The following is a 15,478-nucleotide window of genomic DNA, read 5'->3' as shown; positions in this document are numbered from 1 at the left end:
AGGAATTGGAGCCACTAACCGGGAGTCAAACTCGGTCACCCAAAGCACTGTTGAACTATGTTTCTTACTGTCAACAATGCTATGTTTTTGACTATTGATAATACATACTGTTAGAGTGTTAAAATATATCCCTAATACAAAGTATACAATTTTGGTGGGTAACTTTTCCTGTTTTGTTACAGACATAAATAATACCTCTAAATCATGTGACTTGTCGGACGAGTGTGCTATTCCCTTTCTAATCAATCAAACTATCAAAGTTTTGCTTTGTCTATGATAAAATGTAAAAAAAAATCTGGTAGACTTTGAGTGAAGACGATGTAAAAATGTTGTTTTCATATGATGTGCCATCAGAAGTATTTAGAAACACCAGGAAAATTCTTTTCATTCTTTTCTATGTTGTTGCCGTGCAATTTGGTCTTTGCATAGTTTTAGTATCATGATCATTTTGATCAAGAAACTGTTTTCTCAGGGAAAGAGCAGTGCACGCCCTGTGGCCCCAGCAGATGGTCTGATACTGTGCCACACCTCTCAGTTCAAGCCATGGGGAAATATTACGGTTCACACACTCAAGAGTGTGACGTGAGCAAGGGATGAAGAGACGAGAGCTTGTCACTCCAATTATGAAGCCGTCCTTGACGAGATGCTTGAAACACCTGGTGTTACTAACTAGAAAATCAAAAATAACTCCCCCGAGGTCCTTTGAAAACTCTTAACATTCTTCAAGATTTTTTTACGCATCACTGATGTGACAATGAACTGCCAACTGCAATGCCTGATGGGACCTCTGGAAACACAAGTGTTATTTGTATGTGGTTTAATTTTTTTGTTAGTGAAACGGTTCTACAGAATCATCTGTAATACTGCACTACAAGTTTCACTGAAGATAGCTGGCCTGTTGTCCTGTTAGTTGGCTATTCATAATGCCAACAGAAACGCACACACACACACAATCCCACATCCTTATACCCTGACATACTCATAGACACATACATACCGTATTCTCATGCTGTTAGTTGGCACTCTGTTTTTTTGTAGGTTACCCTAAGTTTATTAATTAGAGCATTATTAGAAATTGGTTCGTGTTAAGTTTTAGGGATGGGCAATGCCAAACTTTTTTAATTTGATACAATACCAATACTTTTTGTTACAATTTTATTATTTCTTAAATAGTTATGTGATTTTTCAAAATAATGTTCACCACACTAAACTACATTTCCTTTCTGCCATTTTCGCTTCACATACTCATGTGACAGGCCAGCTAAAATAAGTCAGGGGTGTTTTGGCACAAACATTAAAAAAAAAAGTATTTAAAACATAAGTGATGCAGAAACTCATGTTTTGTATTAATATAATTTTAATATCTAAATATTTATATAAAGATATATTTCAGTCGGGACCGCACCAGAGTTCTTTTGGAAGCGGACCAAGACCCACCTTTTTAGGTGGTGCGCACCAGGGTTCGGATGACAGCATTCTCGCATTCATACTTATTCAAATGAACCGCACTAACAGAGCGATCGCACCAGGGTTTGTTTTAAACTAACCAAACCTGCCAAGTGTGAACACACCCTGAAAGAACTTTGAGACATTGGTAAACACAACTATGTTTCAAGGGAACTTTTTTCCCCTCCCTTGATTGTCTTCAGAATATAATGCCAGCTTAATGCTTTCTGCTACTGTGCAGTATGTATCGTATACTGCCTACTGTTTTTTTAATGATATGTGAAATGTAGGGAGTATGAAACTGTAGTATGCCACGTTTTGCATTAGTGCAAAATACCCATGTTGTGTGAAAAATATTTTAACTCTAGAAATGTATCAAATAAGTCAAGAATGAGATAACAGTTGAAATGACCTCTGCTTTATTCATCGCATTGGAAGGTCAGATAGAGTGCTTTTAATTGGGAATACAGTATTCCATGGAAATGGTATGCACTACATTTTACTTCAGAAATTATAGGCAGTATGCTGGTCTGAAAATACCTTGAGTCCATAAAGTGCTCGCTCATCTCCTGAACCAACTTTTTTTAATAGTTCTCTGATAATAGGGTGAAAATTGATGTGGGAAAAAAAAAATCTCCAATTTCTTTTTTCCGCGCTGGCCATGGCCCCTCACTATAGTGTGTTCCATCTCTCCTCTATTTTACTTTCCAGTTATTAAAGCTGATGTTATTAAAAGAAGAGAGAAGCTAATCTATATTTGCATTTGCTCTATAGCAATTCATTAATATTATGACATTTACTGCGAGCTCTCAGAGTCTGCCTGCTACCCTTTTCCTTCAGCGAAACGTTAATTTAAAGTTCTGTCTTTGTAATGGAATAAGAAATCCTCTCTGCCCTATCAAATTCGGTGTGGCAGGAGCCGAATACTAATTTAAACCAGGGGATTGTTTGGAGAAGAACCATCCTCCGAGCGGAGAGCAGAATTGGTTTTAAAGTCTGTTAATATAATGAGCTGTGTACTCTTATTAAGCTCAGTGATTGTTCAGTGGAGTTCCACTGGCTGTCTGTCCACTGTCCACTCAAATTACTGACTCTCTCTTTCTCTCTCTCTTTCTAGACTACTCACGATGTGTACAAGGCACTTTGGCAGTGTTGTTGCACAGACCATCCGGATGTACAAGACTGACCAGTTCCCATTACTCCTAATTGTCATGGGCAAACGGACATCAAATGAAGTTTTAAATGTCATTCAAGGTAAAATATAAATTAACTTCAAATTAAACTGTACTGTTGGTAGCAGATCTTGCGCAAGGTCTACCAGATCAAAATTGCACAACAGTTCTGATCATTTGAATGTACTTAGTGTTACCAAAAAGTCTGGATGGATGGATATTATAGATGGATAGATAGATGAAGGATTCATAATTTGAGGTTGTATTTCATTTTAGCATTAATGCGTTCATAGTATTCAGTAGTAATCAAGTTTTTACATTTTAATATGAACATTACAAGTATAAAAATGCTAAATGAAATGACTCCACCCAATCTGATTATTGTTTATTTTCTGTTTGTATGATGAAGGCAACACAACAGTGGATGAACTTATGATGAGACTCATGGGAGCCATGGAGATCTTCACTGCACAGCAACAAGAAGACATCAAAGATGAGGTGAGACAACACCAGGCACCCACCAGACAGATATGCACCACATATTATATTGCATTTCATGGTTACTTTTATGGGTAGAGATGTAATTTTTTTGATAAATTTCAAACCCTAATGACCAATGAGTTCCCTTCATATGAAGCTGTTTACGGCATCATTAGCACACTTCAAATGCAAAAGTAGACAACTTAATTATGTTGCTTCCTTAGATGCTTTGTTTAAACCAATTCTAAGGTATCACTTCATGTATCCTTCGTGGAGCAATCAATCCCATGATACATTGTGACAAACTCAGTGAAAATATAAACTTGGTACTTTCAAAAAGTAATCCAATTATGCGATGCACGTTACTTGTAGTGTTACTTGTGATGAGCACAAAGCGGTGCTTTTTTTATTAGGCAGATTAGGTCATATTTTTAGGCCACAAAAAAGGGGCATGTTGGGACAAATGACCACTCATTGTCTGACTCATACAAATCGCCCTGCCACACAGGGGTAAGAATAGACAACTCCGCCTGCGTCTGTGTGTTTGTCTGGGTTTCAGACAAACTGTGGAAGCAAAAGCACAATTCGCTGGCTGTGTAATGTAAGCTTGCGGGGGCCTGTGCTTATGAAGTCGACACAAAGCTGGCAGGATGCAAGCTCAGTGTGTCATGTCTGCATGCGGTATGTGATTGTTTAAATCAGTGCTAGGTCTGCAAACAAACGCATTTACAAAGAGCTGAAACAAAATGTGTCCATCTGTTCAAATGAGTTGAAAACGTAATAATATGCTGTTATATACCGTTTTTAGCATGAATAACATTGGCATATCTGAGACTAAGAGGTTATTCTTAAAGGGTTAGTTCACCCAAAAATGAAAATTCTGTCAGTAATTACTCACCCTCATGTTGTTCCAACCCCGTAAGACCTTCGTTCATCTTCGGAACACAAATTAAGATATTTTTGATTAAATCTGAGAGCTGATCACTCCTCCATAGGCTTCTAAGTGATTGAAACTTGCTGGCCCAGAAAAGTTATTAAAGAGATCGTTAATATAGTCCAAGTGACTACAGTGGCTCAATCTTAAGTTTATCAAGCGACGAGAATACTTTTTGTGCGCAAAAACAAACAAAAATAACGACTTTATTCTACTATTCGTTTCCTTCTCTCTGGGCCTCGAGTTAGTTTACGTAGTGTTTAAGCGTAGCGCGTCTGTGTTGCACGTCACAACGTAGGCTCACTATTGGCCGACGCTTGTCATGTGTGTGATGCGTGATGAAGGAAATGAATAGTGGAATAAAGTCGTTTTTTTTGCGCACAAAAAGTATTCTCGTTGCTTGATAAACTTAAGATCGAGCCACTGTAGTCACTTGGACTATATTAACGATCTCTTTAATAACTTTTCTGGGCCAGCAAGTTTCAATCACTTAGAAGCCTATGGAGGAGTGATCAGCTCTCAGATTTAATCAAAAATATCTTAATTTGTGTTCCGAAGATGAACGAAGGTCTTACGGGGTTGGAACAACATGAGGGTGAGTAATTACTGACAGAATTTTCATTTTTGGGTGAACTAACCCTTTAATAGTGGATCTCTGTATGCCTTATTGCAAATTTCAAGAGGACATTAAGTTCCTAACTAATTAAAAACACTAATTATTAATGTTTTTGTTACAAGCCACATTCTCATGACAGATCTGTCCATACTTGCTATGAGTTGAGCTAATTAGTCATCTATCCTCACCTGTGTGTGTTAAATGTTTGTCTGTGGTTTGGTGGGAAATATTCAGACAGCAAACACAGGTTACTGTCCCCCTGAGGCACATTGATTAAGTGATTTGATAAGTCATGACATTTCTTGCCTCGTCCCAGCATTCTCCTGTTCTGTTCACACCCCTGCGTGACATGCTTTAAATGATTGTCAATTGCAAAAAGAAACAGAAAATATTGATGCTATGTCATCATAAGTGTCGTAGACCTTGCCATTGTCTCAGTGTGAGAACACTTCTGCTAGACTCGAGGTGTTTCATTCAATCTCCTCCTGCTATTAGGCCGTTTTCTCGGCTCAGTGAGTAAGTTCCGTTAAAAACGTTATTTTCGATTTGTATCTGTTCCATTAGATCCATTAGGCTGTGAAATTTCTGCTTCCCTCAGTCAGAGCGCTTGAATAACTCTGACACGTTGATGGATTTCTGCTGGAAGCTCCTTGACGGTTTGCTCCTCGTGGCAATTAATGGCTGTAATATTTTTGGCTGTGAAGAAAATGTGATGTGAATGGACACAACCAGGGATTCAGGGTTATTGAGGGTGCCAGAGGAAATGCAAAGGAGATATTTTCACTCTGTAGTTTGGCCTTTAGCTTGCGAGACAAGATTTTCATTCATTTTCTGCTCACTGAAAAACATTCTTTGGGGGAGAAAGTAGTTAAAGAAGTAGTTCACCCAACAAATGTAAATAATTATTTACATACTAAGTTTGGGTTTCAGTACACATTTTAATTTTAATTTTAAATTTTGATTCAACAGCTCTCTTTTCCGTTTCAATTCGATTTATTTTGAGTGAGTCAGACTACACTTGTTGCACGGTATATTTCTGATTCAATAAAGTAAATATTTCTGATTCAACAAAAAGAACCAGTTCATAGAAGTCATTTGTTTGTGAATTGGACTAAACTGGTGGCACTAAATGTTTTTGATTCAACAAAAAGAGCTGGTTCATAAAAAGTCATTTCTTTGTGAATTGGACAACACTGGTTGCGGTAAATGTTTTTGATTTACTAAAAAGAACCAGTTCATGAGAGTCAGTTGTTAGTGAATTAGACTAGTTGCACTGAATATTCTTGATTCACTGAAAAGAAAAGATCACCCAGTTCAATCAGATTATGAAAGGCTTTGAATGGACAAAGTATTGTAGCATTGAAAAATGTAGTTTTAAATCGAATGTGTTCATTTAAGTGCAGCTGTGAACTGCTGGTGATCATGGCGCATTTCAAATCATGCGTGTGATACTCGAATCCAAACCCTTTGTTAACCTTGTGTTTGGACACAAATGAGTGAGCCACCTTAGAAATGTGTGCGATTGTTTGAAAGCATTTGTTGTTGTGCCACCACTAACAGCCTGCCATTTGAGGCAGTTTAGGATTGCCCTTTAAAGTTCTTAGCCGAAATGTCCCTGAGTGTGTGTCATACCTGCCCCATACAGTCAGGTTACTCATGGTGACCTGTGTGTCTGTCCCTCTGTATGGACAGACATACACCCCCTATATACACTGTCTGGATCAAAAGACAAACTCAGACAGCACACACTCATCCACCAAGATCACACCAGCATTCCTCTGTGTGTGTAAGTGACATGACTTGGGGTTGTGCAGTCAGGGGTAAAGTAGTTATCCGCTTGCTCCATCAGCTCCAGTACAGGTCCCGGCACTGACTTCACTGTATGCAGAGTGTTCAAGAGAGAGAGAAAAACATGGCAGAGAGTTTCTCACTCTTTGCTCACCCCGTTTTATTTTATTTTTTCACCTTAGACTTTTTCTTTTTCATTTTGACAGCATTAAAAGAATGTTTTATGTAGAAGGATGACAATGGAGTAAACAGATAATCAAATTGGACTAATTAATTTGAACAGTTCGGCCATTAAAGGAGAACTCCGGTCAATTTTAACATTGAGCTCATTTTTTTGTACATTTGGAGTGCTGTCAATACAGAGAACAACGACAAAATATCGGTGTTGCCTACACCGAGTTATTCTATTTTTAAAATTTGCACCCTGTTGACTTCAATGGGGCAAGTACTAAACCTGCTTTTAGCCTCTTAACATCCTTGATGTGTCATTACAAGTGCACAGAAAATGTGAGTGATTCCTTCTGAGTGAACACGAGTGAGTCTGACTGCAGTAGATGTGAAAGATATGTATAAAAATGATGTTATTTAAGCCAGCGCAAATACCTTTGTTTACATCCTGTTTTTCGGTTGAAGTCCAAAGTAGTCGATTGCCGAGTTCACGCGCGTGATCATAGGTATTAAACCTATGCGTGTGAACTCTGCAATCGACTACTTTGGACTTCAACCGAAAAACAGGATGTAAACAAAGGTATTTGCGCTGGCTTAAATAACATCATTTTTATACATTTCTTTCACATCTACTGCAGTCAGACTCACTCGTGTTCACTCTGAAGGAATCACTCACATTTTCTGGGCACTTGTAATGACACATCAAGGATGTTAAGAGGCTAAAAGCAGGTTTAGTACTTGCCCCATTGAAGTCAACAGGGTGCAAATTTTAAAAATAGAATAACTCGGTGTAGGCAACACCGATTTTTGTCGTTGTTCTCTGTATTGACAGCACTCCAAATGTACAAAAAAATGAGCTCAATGTTAAAATTGACCGGAGTTCTCCTTTAACTTAAACAAATAAATAAAAAAAGTTGTCATTAGATTGTGTTCTGTGTGACATTGTAAAGCACATTGGTCAACTTGTGTTGTTTTAATTGCGCTATTAAAAGTCGCTATTGCTATAGATATGCCATGGTTTTTTTTTAAATAGCCTTTTGCTTGCATCACAGCCAAGAACTATAATTTACTACTCGCTGTTGATAGTTAGAGGCATCATAGAAATAATTGTAATAAATTATAAATTTTTGGTCTGTTTTCCGAAAAGAGACTGACTGCAAATTTGTCTGTAAATGTGTATACCTACATGGTGACCAGTCATGGCACTTTTTTTATTTGTTTGTTTTGCTCTGCTCCGCTTTGCTTTGCTTCATTTTGGGTTTGGTTTGGGGGTTTTTTTGTGTGTGTTTTTTGTTATGTTATGTTTTGTTTTATTTGCAGGTTTCAGTTAGGGTAATGAAATGTATTACTTGCTGGAAAAATAACTATTCAAAGTAATCATTGATTTAACAGCTCAATCTTTCATAAGTCTGTTTTTGTAATTTCATCAGTCCAGTAAGCCATGAGAGGCCATTACTTTTTTTAAACCATGATTAAGAGGTTTTTAGTGACATGCCTTGTTGTATCTAACAATACTCCTTATCTATAGCAAAATCAGTGTAAAGTGCAGCCTCTCATGACTAATTGCTTTATTATAGCAGTGGCTTTTGAAAGTGCTTTTGAAAGGTTTTGCCTTTTACGAGCAACAGATTAGGCATTTTTTTCAAAAGCACACAGTGTGTTCGGAAAAGTCAGTGTATTTGTTCTTATTTCCAGCCCTCAGATAAAAGATCCAGTTGTTTGTAATCCCGATTCACCTGAATTGTTTCAGTATTACGACATTACAAATAGAGACCCACACACACACATCAGCCCACAAACTCTTCCTATACCACAACATGGTTTCCACACAATTTTACATCTCGTCTGAATAGAATTTGAGGATGTATCTCTCCTTTGATCAGCCTCTGTGCTCCATCCCGTCTTTCTCTCCTCTATCCTTCCTTTTCTTCTGCTCTGCTCTGTGTAGTCACAACTCTTTCACATTTCCACACAAAGTCCAGCCAGGAGAAAAGACCCTTAGTCTTAAAAGCGGCCGCAGACAATCGCACGAGCCTGACTGCACAAAAGCAACAGTAGTTATTCACAGTCGTCAGCCTCAGCAGGTAGACCTGCAGCTGGGTCTTAACAAACAGGATACACACACAAACGCACACACTCACAAGAATAAAAGAGCCCTTCCATTGTATGTAGAGGAACTCCACACATTCACTTCTATAAGATACTCTTTCAGTCGTCCCCAGTTAGTGTGTCCGACAATACAATAGAATTCAGTATGTGGCCATTACTGCTGACAATGATGAGGAACCATCTCATACGTCAAAGATCCAGTGGGATTGTTATCTGCTATCTGGATAGACGCTCTTATTGGCTATCTGGTAAAGGATGTAGATAATAGACTATATAGTGGGGTCCAAAAGTCTTAGACAACTACAAAAATGCCCCTTTCCTCCAATAGTGCAAAATTATACTGCTCCACAAAAAAAACTATTAATTAAATTTTAACCTTGGTATTTTTTTACTTTACTTTTCTTTCTTTTTTTTTTTTTACTTATTATTAATTCTATGTCTTCAATGTTGCAAAATCATTTTCATTTGTTTATTTTCAAGTTTAAATTAATTTTTAAAGGGCTTAATCCCAGCTTAATCTCACATATGTGGTCTCAGACTTTTAGATTCTACTCTTTATAAAATATAAATATGAATATTAATGTTCATATTTAGAAATTAAACATTGTTTTTGCTATTTTAACCACTTGTACTTTTCTTTCAGGATGAACGTGAAGCCAGAGAACTGGTCAAGAGAGAACAGGATGAAGCTTATCGTTTGTCTCTGGAGGCTGATCGTAAAAAGGTTTGGCAAGATTTAACATTTTCTATTATTATTATTAGGACTTCATGCATGAAGTGCTAGAAACTGTATGGTTTTTGCTGTGAATATTTATTTGCTGTAAATATTTGAAGACTTCAGATGCAAAAACCTCTAAGTCCGTCTGACATTTGTCTTTTAAATTAGTATTTTTATCTGGCTCTTTGTTTTGGTTCAGTAGTTTTACTTTAATGGCAATGAAAAGTTTATTAGTCAGTTATTAAAAATGCCTTATTTTCAAAAATGTCACTGATAAGAGGGACATTTAAATATTTTAGTGATAATATTTTAGACATTTTAGTGAATTTGATATTATATATTTTTTTTTAAATGTTGCCATTCTTACAGAGAGAAGCTCAAGAGCGAGAAGAGGCGGAGCAAGTTCGTCAGGAGCGAATCAAAAAAGAGCAGGAGGAGGAACGAGAGGTGAGGTTTGCTTCCAATTTCCCCAGTTTGGTTTCAACAACCCAGTTTATATGACAAATGCAAAGGATGAAGCAAAGAAAAGCTGAGAATGACCTTAAATAATTCACCTTTAAAGTGGCGTGACACAAGCCATGTAATCATGATTCTTTCCTATCTGGAATTCTCAGAAATGTACTAGTTTCCTTGTTATTTTCTACGTAGATCCCAGCGAAGCTTTGTTTGACTGCAATATATGACTGATTTCCTGCATTGTGTTACTATTTCTTTGCGTTGCATATCAGTTCCAGTTAATGCTTTTGAAAACGTCTTAAATCTTTCTCATCCAGTGAAGCAGAAAATATGAACACAAAAATGACACTGATGCTTAATGCTTAAATTGAAACCTGCCAATTTCACTCACGTTGACATTTAATGTTTCTGGATATTCCAAACATGCCTCTTAAATATGATTTCATGCCTCATAAGCCAACAAATAGCAGTGACAGTCATAAAGCTTCATGTCCTGTCATAACCGCTCTTATCAAACACACAGTTTACATTGTTACACAAATCACATACATATTTGCGATCCGCCCCCGTACCGTGTTTGCGCTGTTGTCCTGTATATGAGCTGTACAAAACGACAGGTGCACGTCCAAGCACTGTGACACGCTGACAAAGACAGCCTCAAAAAGTGTCACGGAAAGTTAAATCTCACCTGTAGATGTAGGAGTGAGCAAATATACCTGTTCCCTATCAGCTGATCAGCAGAATACAATACCACTGTATTAACATTCAAATGTATTACAGATGGTGCTGTCGAAGTGAACCTGTTCATTTAGTGTGCTTAGAAGTTCAACACACTCTTTTTAATAAGATATTTGCTTAGTTAAAAAGCTTGGCACACCAGCGTCTGTAGATTATCGTCTGTTTATTCAGCAGTAAATACTAACCGGACCAGCTCTGGTGAAACTGCTATATGAGATAATTTGTCACTTTTAGGCTTCAACAAAAGCATGTAATTAGTTCAATCTCCTATTGCCATGGTACCATTCATGTCAGGACGTTGTGTGTAGGCTACAGTATAGACCTTCAAACATACGATACCCTACAATAGCATTTAATGAACAAAGCTTTTAATATGAGACATTGTGGAGAGGTAAACAAAAAGACGTCCTGGAGGCGAAGTAATTGTGTCAGGTCTGTTTTCAGCCCTGTGTGTGTGTGTGTGTGTGTGTGTGTGTGTGTGTGTGTGTGTGTGTGTGTGTGTGTGTGTGTGTGTGTGTGTGTGTGTGTGTGAGAGAGAGCTGTTAACTGCGGCCTTGTGTTTTAATGAGAGCAGGGTCTAAAGTTGTTCACCTGCTGTCTGTAATGAACCCAAGGGGAGAAGAAGCTTGGTACACACACACACACACACACTTATACTGATAAAATCACCTGCACTGAAGTCCAAAAGACTGTTATTTATGGTTTTTCCCCTCCCATGCTCGTCTGTGAAACGTCACGCCTTTGGATGTGAATCTCCAAGCTGGGAAACGGGTGAGAGGTCAACTGTTAAGTTTCGTGACATCTCGATGATGTTTGGATTCACACACAATCGTAATTAACCTCTTGTTATTGAAGTGATAGATTAGATTTAAACCGTGTACATTCATTCCATGCGATTCTCATCAGCTGTTACGGTTTGACCATATGTGCGTGTATGTGTACGGATGTGCCATTTCTTTTTGTGCATCATTTTTGCGACTTTGTGTGTGTGTGTGTGTAAACAAGGCGGTAAGATGCTCTCCACCTGGAGTCTATCCAAGCACGCGCTCACACTCGCACACGCCCAAACCACAGCACCTCGGTGGGTCCGTGGCGACAATGAGCCCACTGGAGGGAAACAATCAGCAGAAGTGTATAGAGAAGAAGAGAGGGGAAATGCTCTGTGATTTGGACTCTTTTGTGACCCAGACAGCGCATGAAAGGCCGAGGGGGAGTGGTGATGTCATTATTCTCTGCCGTCAGGTGCTACACACATGCACACACACTCTGTTTGTTTAGCGCAGTGAAAAGGATGCTCCTTAGTGCCCTTTGTGCACAGGGACCAGGAAACACACAGATTCGTACGTGCACACATACATCCTCAGCAGGGCTGGGGAGAGACGCCGTTCGGCCCCCAGAGGGCTTTTTACACGCGGCCCCTACCTAAGGGAGCAGGGCCGGCACGCGCTCGCACAAGCCACCTGCTGCTAATGAGCTACTGTTGTACACTTTGATGAAATATAATTGCATTATGGTGTGTAAATAAAGCCTGCGTGTTTTGTCACAGCATATGCTGCCCAGTGTCACAACAGGAACAACAAGCTGGAGTTGAAAAGCCCAGAGGAGCGGCAGGTCGTGCTCTGTGTCACTAGAGACGCCACAATTCTCTCATCTCTCATCTCTCTCTCTTGCTTTCGCTCTCGTTCTCTTTCAATGTGTATGCGACTTCTCACTGTTTCCCTCCCCATCCCTCGCTTTAGACTCATTTTGTGTTTTTTTTGTTGTTTTTTTAACTGTGTGATATTTCTATGACGTACAAAACGGAAAGAGAAGTGTGTTGTGTTGTCTTTAGTGGCATGATCAAGCTGTGAAGGAGTGCTAAATTTAGGACCTTTGACGCACGACTTGCGTGTTTTTTTCATAAGATCCATGCAGATGTATTTAATGTGCTACAATGATGTGGTTTTATGGCCATTCAGCATTCAGTGAGCTATAAATCTCCAGATTCAAAACATAACTGTTATGAATTATGATTAGTTCATGAGATACATCTTGATTGTTTTTCTGTAATGCTACTGTTTTGCCTTCCCTTGCGCAGGCTATCCGTCTCTCATTGGAGCAGGCCCTGCCACCAGAGCCCAAAGAGGAGGGCGAAGAGCCAATCAGCAAGCTGCGCATCCGGACGCCAAGCGGCGAGTTTTTGGAAAGGCGGTTCCTGGGCAGCTGTAAACTCCAGGTCCTCTTCGACTTCGTCGCTTCAAAGGGCTACCCATCTGACGAGTTCAAATTGCTCACCACTTTTCCTCGCAGAAATGTGAGTTCACACATGCACAGAAACATTTAGATTTATATAGTTTTCAAATAAACTTCTTTTAATTTCCATTTATTTTGGTTCTAAAATATACCTTAACCTTAAAATAAAACTTTTTTATATATACTATTTATTTGTATTGTATATGCACACAAACACCTTCAAATAAATGTAATAATCAATAGGATAATAAATAATAATATATAGGCTATATGATTAGTCGTGATTATTGTAGCCACAGCTATTATCCATGCAAGTACAGAAGTGCACACACAGTCCTGACTCCTTCCTGTTCAATATATTTTCTGTGGGCATCTTTCCCCATGCTGGAACATGACTGATATTAGTCTAGAGCCCCACTGATGGTGAATATCTTTTAATTCCTGTCCATCTGCGGTGCACTAATAACTGTGTGTGTGTGTGTGTGTGCGCAAAGAGTGTGTGTGTGAGTGTTACAGCCCAGCAGGAAAAATAGAGTGTATAATTGGCTAGTTAATCCCAGCGTGTGGCAGAAGTTTGTTGCTCATCTTAGTCCGTGTGTGTGTGTGTGTGTGTGTGAGAGAGAGTGAGTGTGTACTGTACAAGTCCACAGATAGTCACACACCTGCACATTAATTAAAAGCCATGCGTGGTTAATTAGTATTTCTTTTCCTCTTGTGTATTTTATGTTTTGTTTTTTTGTTTTTTTTACATCTATCCACAAGTGCATGCATAATATACAGAATATTAATTGCGGTCCTTCAGAAGAAGAAAGGTGCACTGGCTACTTCGGATACAGTCAGCAGTTCTCTGTTCTGTGTGTGTGTTTGTGCACTCTACAGCAGGTAGATAACAAGCGCTGCTCTTAACGACCTGACTAATTAACAGCATGGAAACAGAAATGGGCTTTCCATTAATCAAGAGATGTGTGCAGGCCTGCCCAGACAGCATGTCATCCAAACCCTTTGGGGATGAGCGCTAAGGCCCCCCAACAAACGCACACTTTTACACACAAACACAAAGTGACTTATAACCCACATAAACACTCAACATCCGCCTTAAACACTTGTTCTCGGTCAGCCTCACACCCAACAAACACCATTTCACACGTTGCATTGCATTTATTCACAGTCTCTGTTTGGAAACCAAAAGAGAATCGAGTTGCGCGTTTCTGCTGAGGGTGAAATGTGTATCCAGCAAAAGGAGGGAAGCGAAAGCAGGAAAAACAGGCTGTGTTTGTGACTGTGACTACAGTGCTTGAGTTTAATCCTCTCTCTCTTTCTCTCTCTCTCTGCCTCTTCTAATTAAAATCATCTCTGCCACAGACTCTCTCTATCCCTCCCACAGGATTAGGCCATGAGCACTATTGCATTTGTAATTCTGCACAAATGTTTAAACTTCATCTCTCTCTCTCTTTTTCTTCCCCCCCCTCCTCCTCCTCCTCTTCATCTCCGCATCCAAAACCAAGATAATTGCCAGCAATAAGAGAGTGATTAAACAGAGGAGTTTAGAAAGCGAGAGATGGAAAAGTGTCTGAAGGCTTTTGTTTCATTTGCGGCCTGCGAGGGTTGTGTTTGTCAGTTTGTTTGTTCTTTTCTTCCCTTTGATGGACAGATCCAATGCACCTGCACTCTTCTGAACGAGAGTGTGAGGAAGGATTAGAAAGCAGCCTCAGGATTCCCTTTCTATTCATAACACTCATTAATGTCATGGCACAGTCACATCTCCACTCACACCAGCGCTTAGAGGACCTCCAATCATCTGATGAGCTTGATTTCTATTCCGTTGTTTTTTTTTTTTTTTTTTTTTTAAGTTATCCAACTCAGGATACATGAAGGACATCTTTTGGGCGAGTAACTTAATCTTGTGTGTGTTGCGTGTCGAACAGTGTTTCTCAAATGGTGGGGTGAGACTCAAAAATGAATCACAGGTCTGTTCTGAATAGAGAAAACTATGCTAAATGCAAATAATAAAATAAAATTAAACAAATAAATAAAAATAAAATAAAAAAACAATTTATGAAAGGAGTAAGCTTTATATAAAAAATATTACTGGCTTTAGTTTTATTTTTACAATATAATTGAAAATAATACACTGAAATCCTATTTATTTATTTTTTATTTATAAAGCACACTTGAATACAACAACAGTTGCCCAAAGTGCTGTACAAAGAACTTAAATATAATACTAATGATACATAGAACAAATAATACATCAATAGCATACATACGAATAAACACAAATTAAAAAGTAAAACGTGCCTCAGCACCTAATCGGGATTAAAAGCCCGGGATACTAAATGAGATTTTAACCGAGTTTTAAAAATAGATATTGTTGGAGCCTTTCAGATATGAAAAGGTAATATGTTCCACAGTTTAGGTGCAGCGACTGAAAAAGCCCGATCACCCCTAAGTTTCAGTCTGGATCTGGGAATCCAATCTGGATCCAATAATTAAATATAAAATTAAAAGTGACCTGCAGCCTTTGTAAAAGAGAAGTAATCATTATGATATGTATAAGATTTACTTATTGCAATTTAGTGTATTATTTACATAAGTGCAATATTTGTATGAATTGGGGCATT

General features: G+C 38.5%; 1 protein-coding gene across 2 annotated transcripts in view; it reads left to right on the top strand.

Annotated features, from left to right (window-relative positions):
• The window catches only part of faf1 (Fas (TNFRSF6) associated factor 1), a 73,365-nt gene that overhangs the window by 51,247 nt on the left and 6,640 nt on the right, over window positions 1-15,478 (top strand). For both annotated transcript variants that reach the window (XM_079896996.1, XM_079896995.1), the window contains exons 14-18: window positions 2,564-2,700; window positions 3,028-3,116; window positions 9,357-9,437; window positions 9,801-9,878; window positions 12,703-12,918. In XM_079896996.1, coding sequence (XP_079753122.1) covers window positions 2,564-2,700; window positions 3,028-3,116; window positions 9,357-9,437; window positions 9,801-9,878; window positions 12,703-12,918 — 601 coding nt within the window. The remainder of the gene's footprint in view (window positions 1-2,563; window positions 2,701-3,027; window positions 3,117-9,356; window positions 9,438-9,800; window positions 9,879-12,702; window positions 12,919-15,478) is intronic.

The sequence above is a fragment of the Squalius cephalus genome, assembly GCF_949319135.1.
Source record: "Squalius cephalus genome assembly, chromosome: 16".
NCBI classification, from domain to species: Eukaryota; Metazoa; Chordata; class Actinopteri; order Cypriniformes; family Leuciscidae; genus Squalius; species Squalius cephalus.
This window is presented reverse-complemented; position numbering and strand designations above follow the sequence as displayed.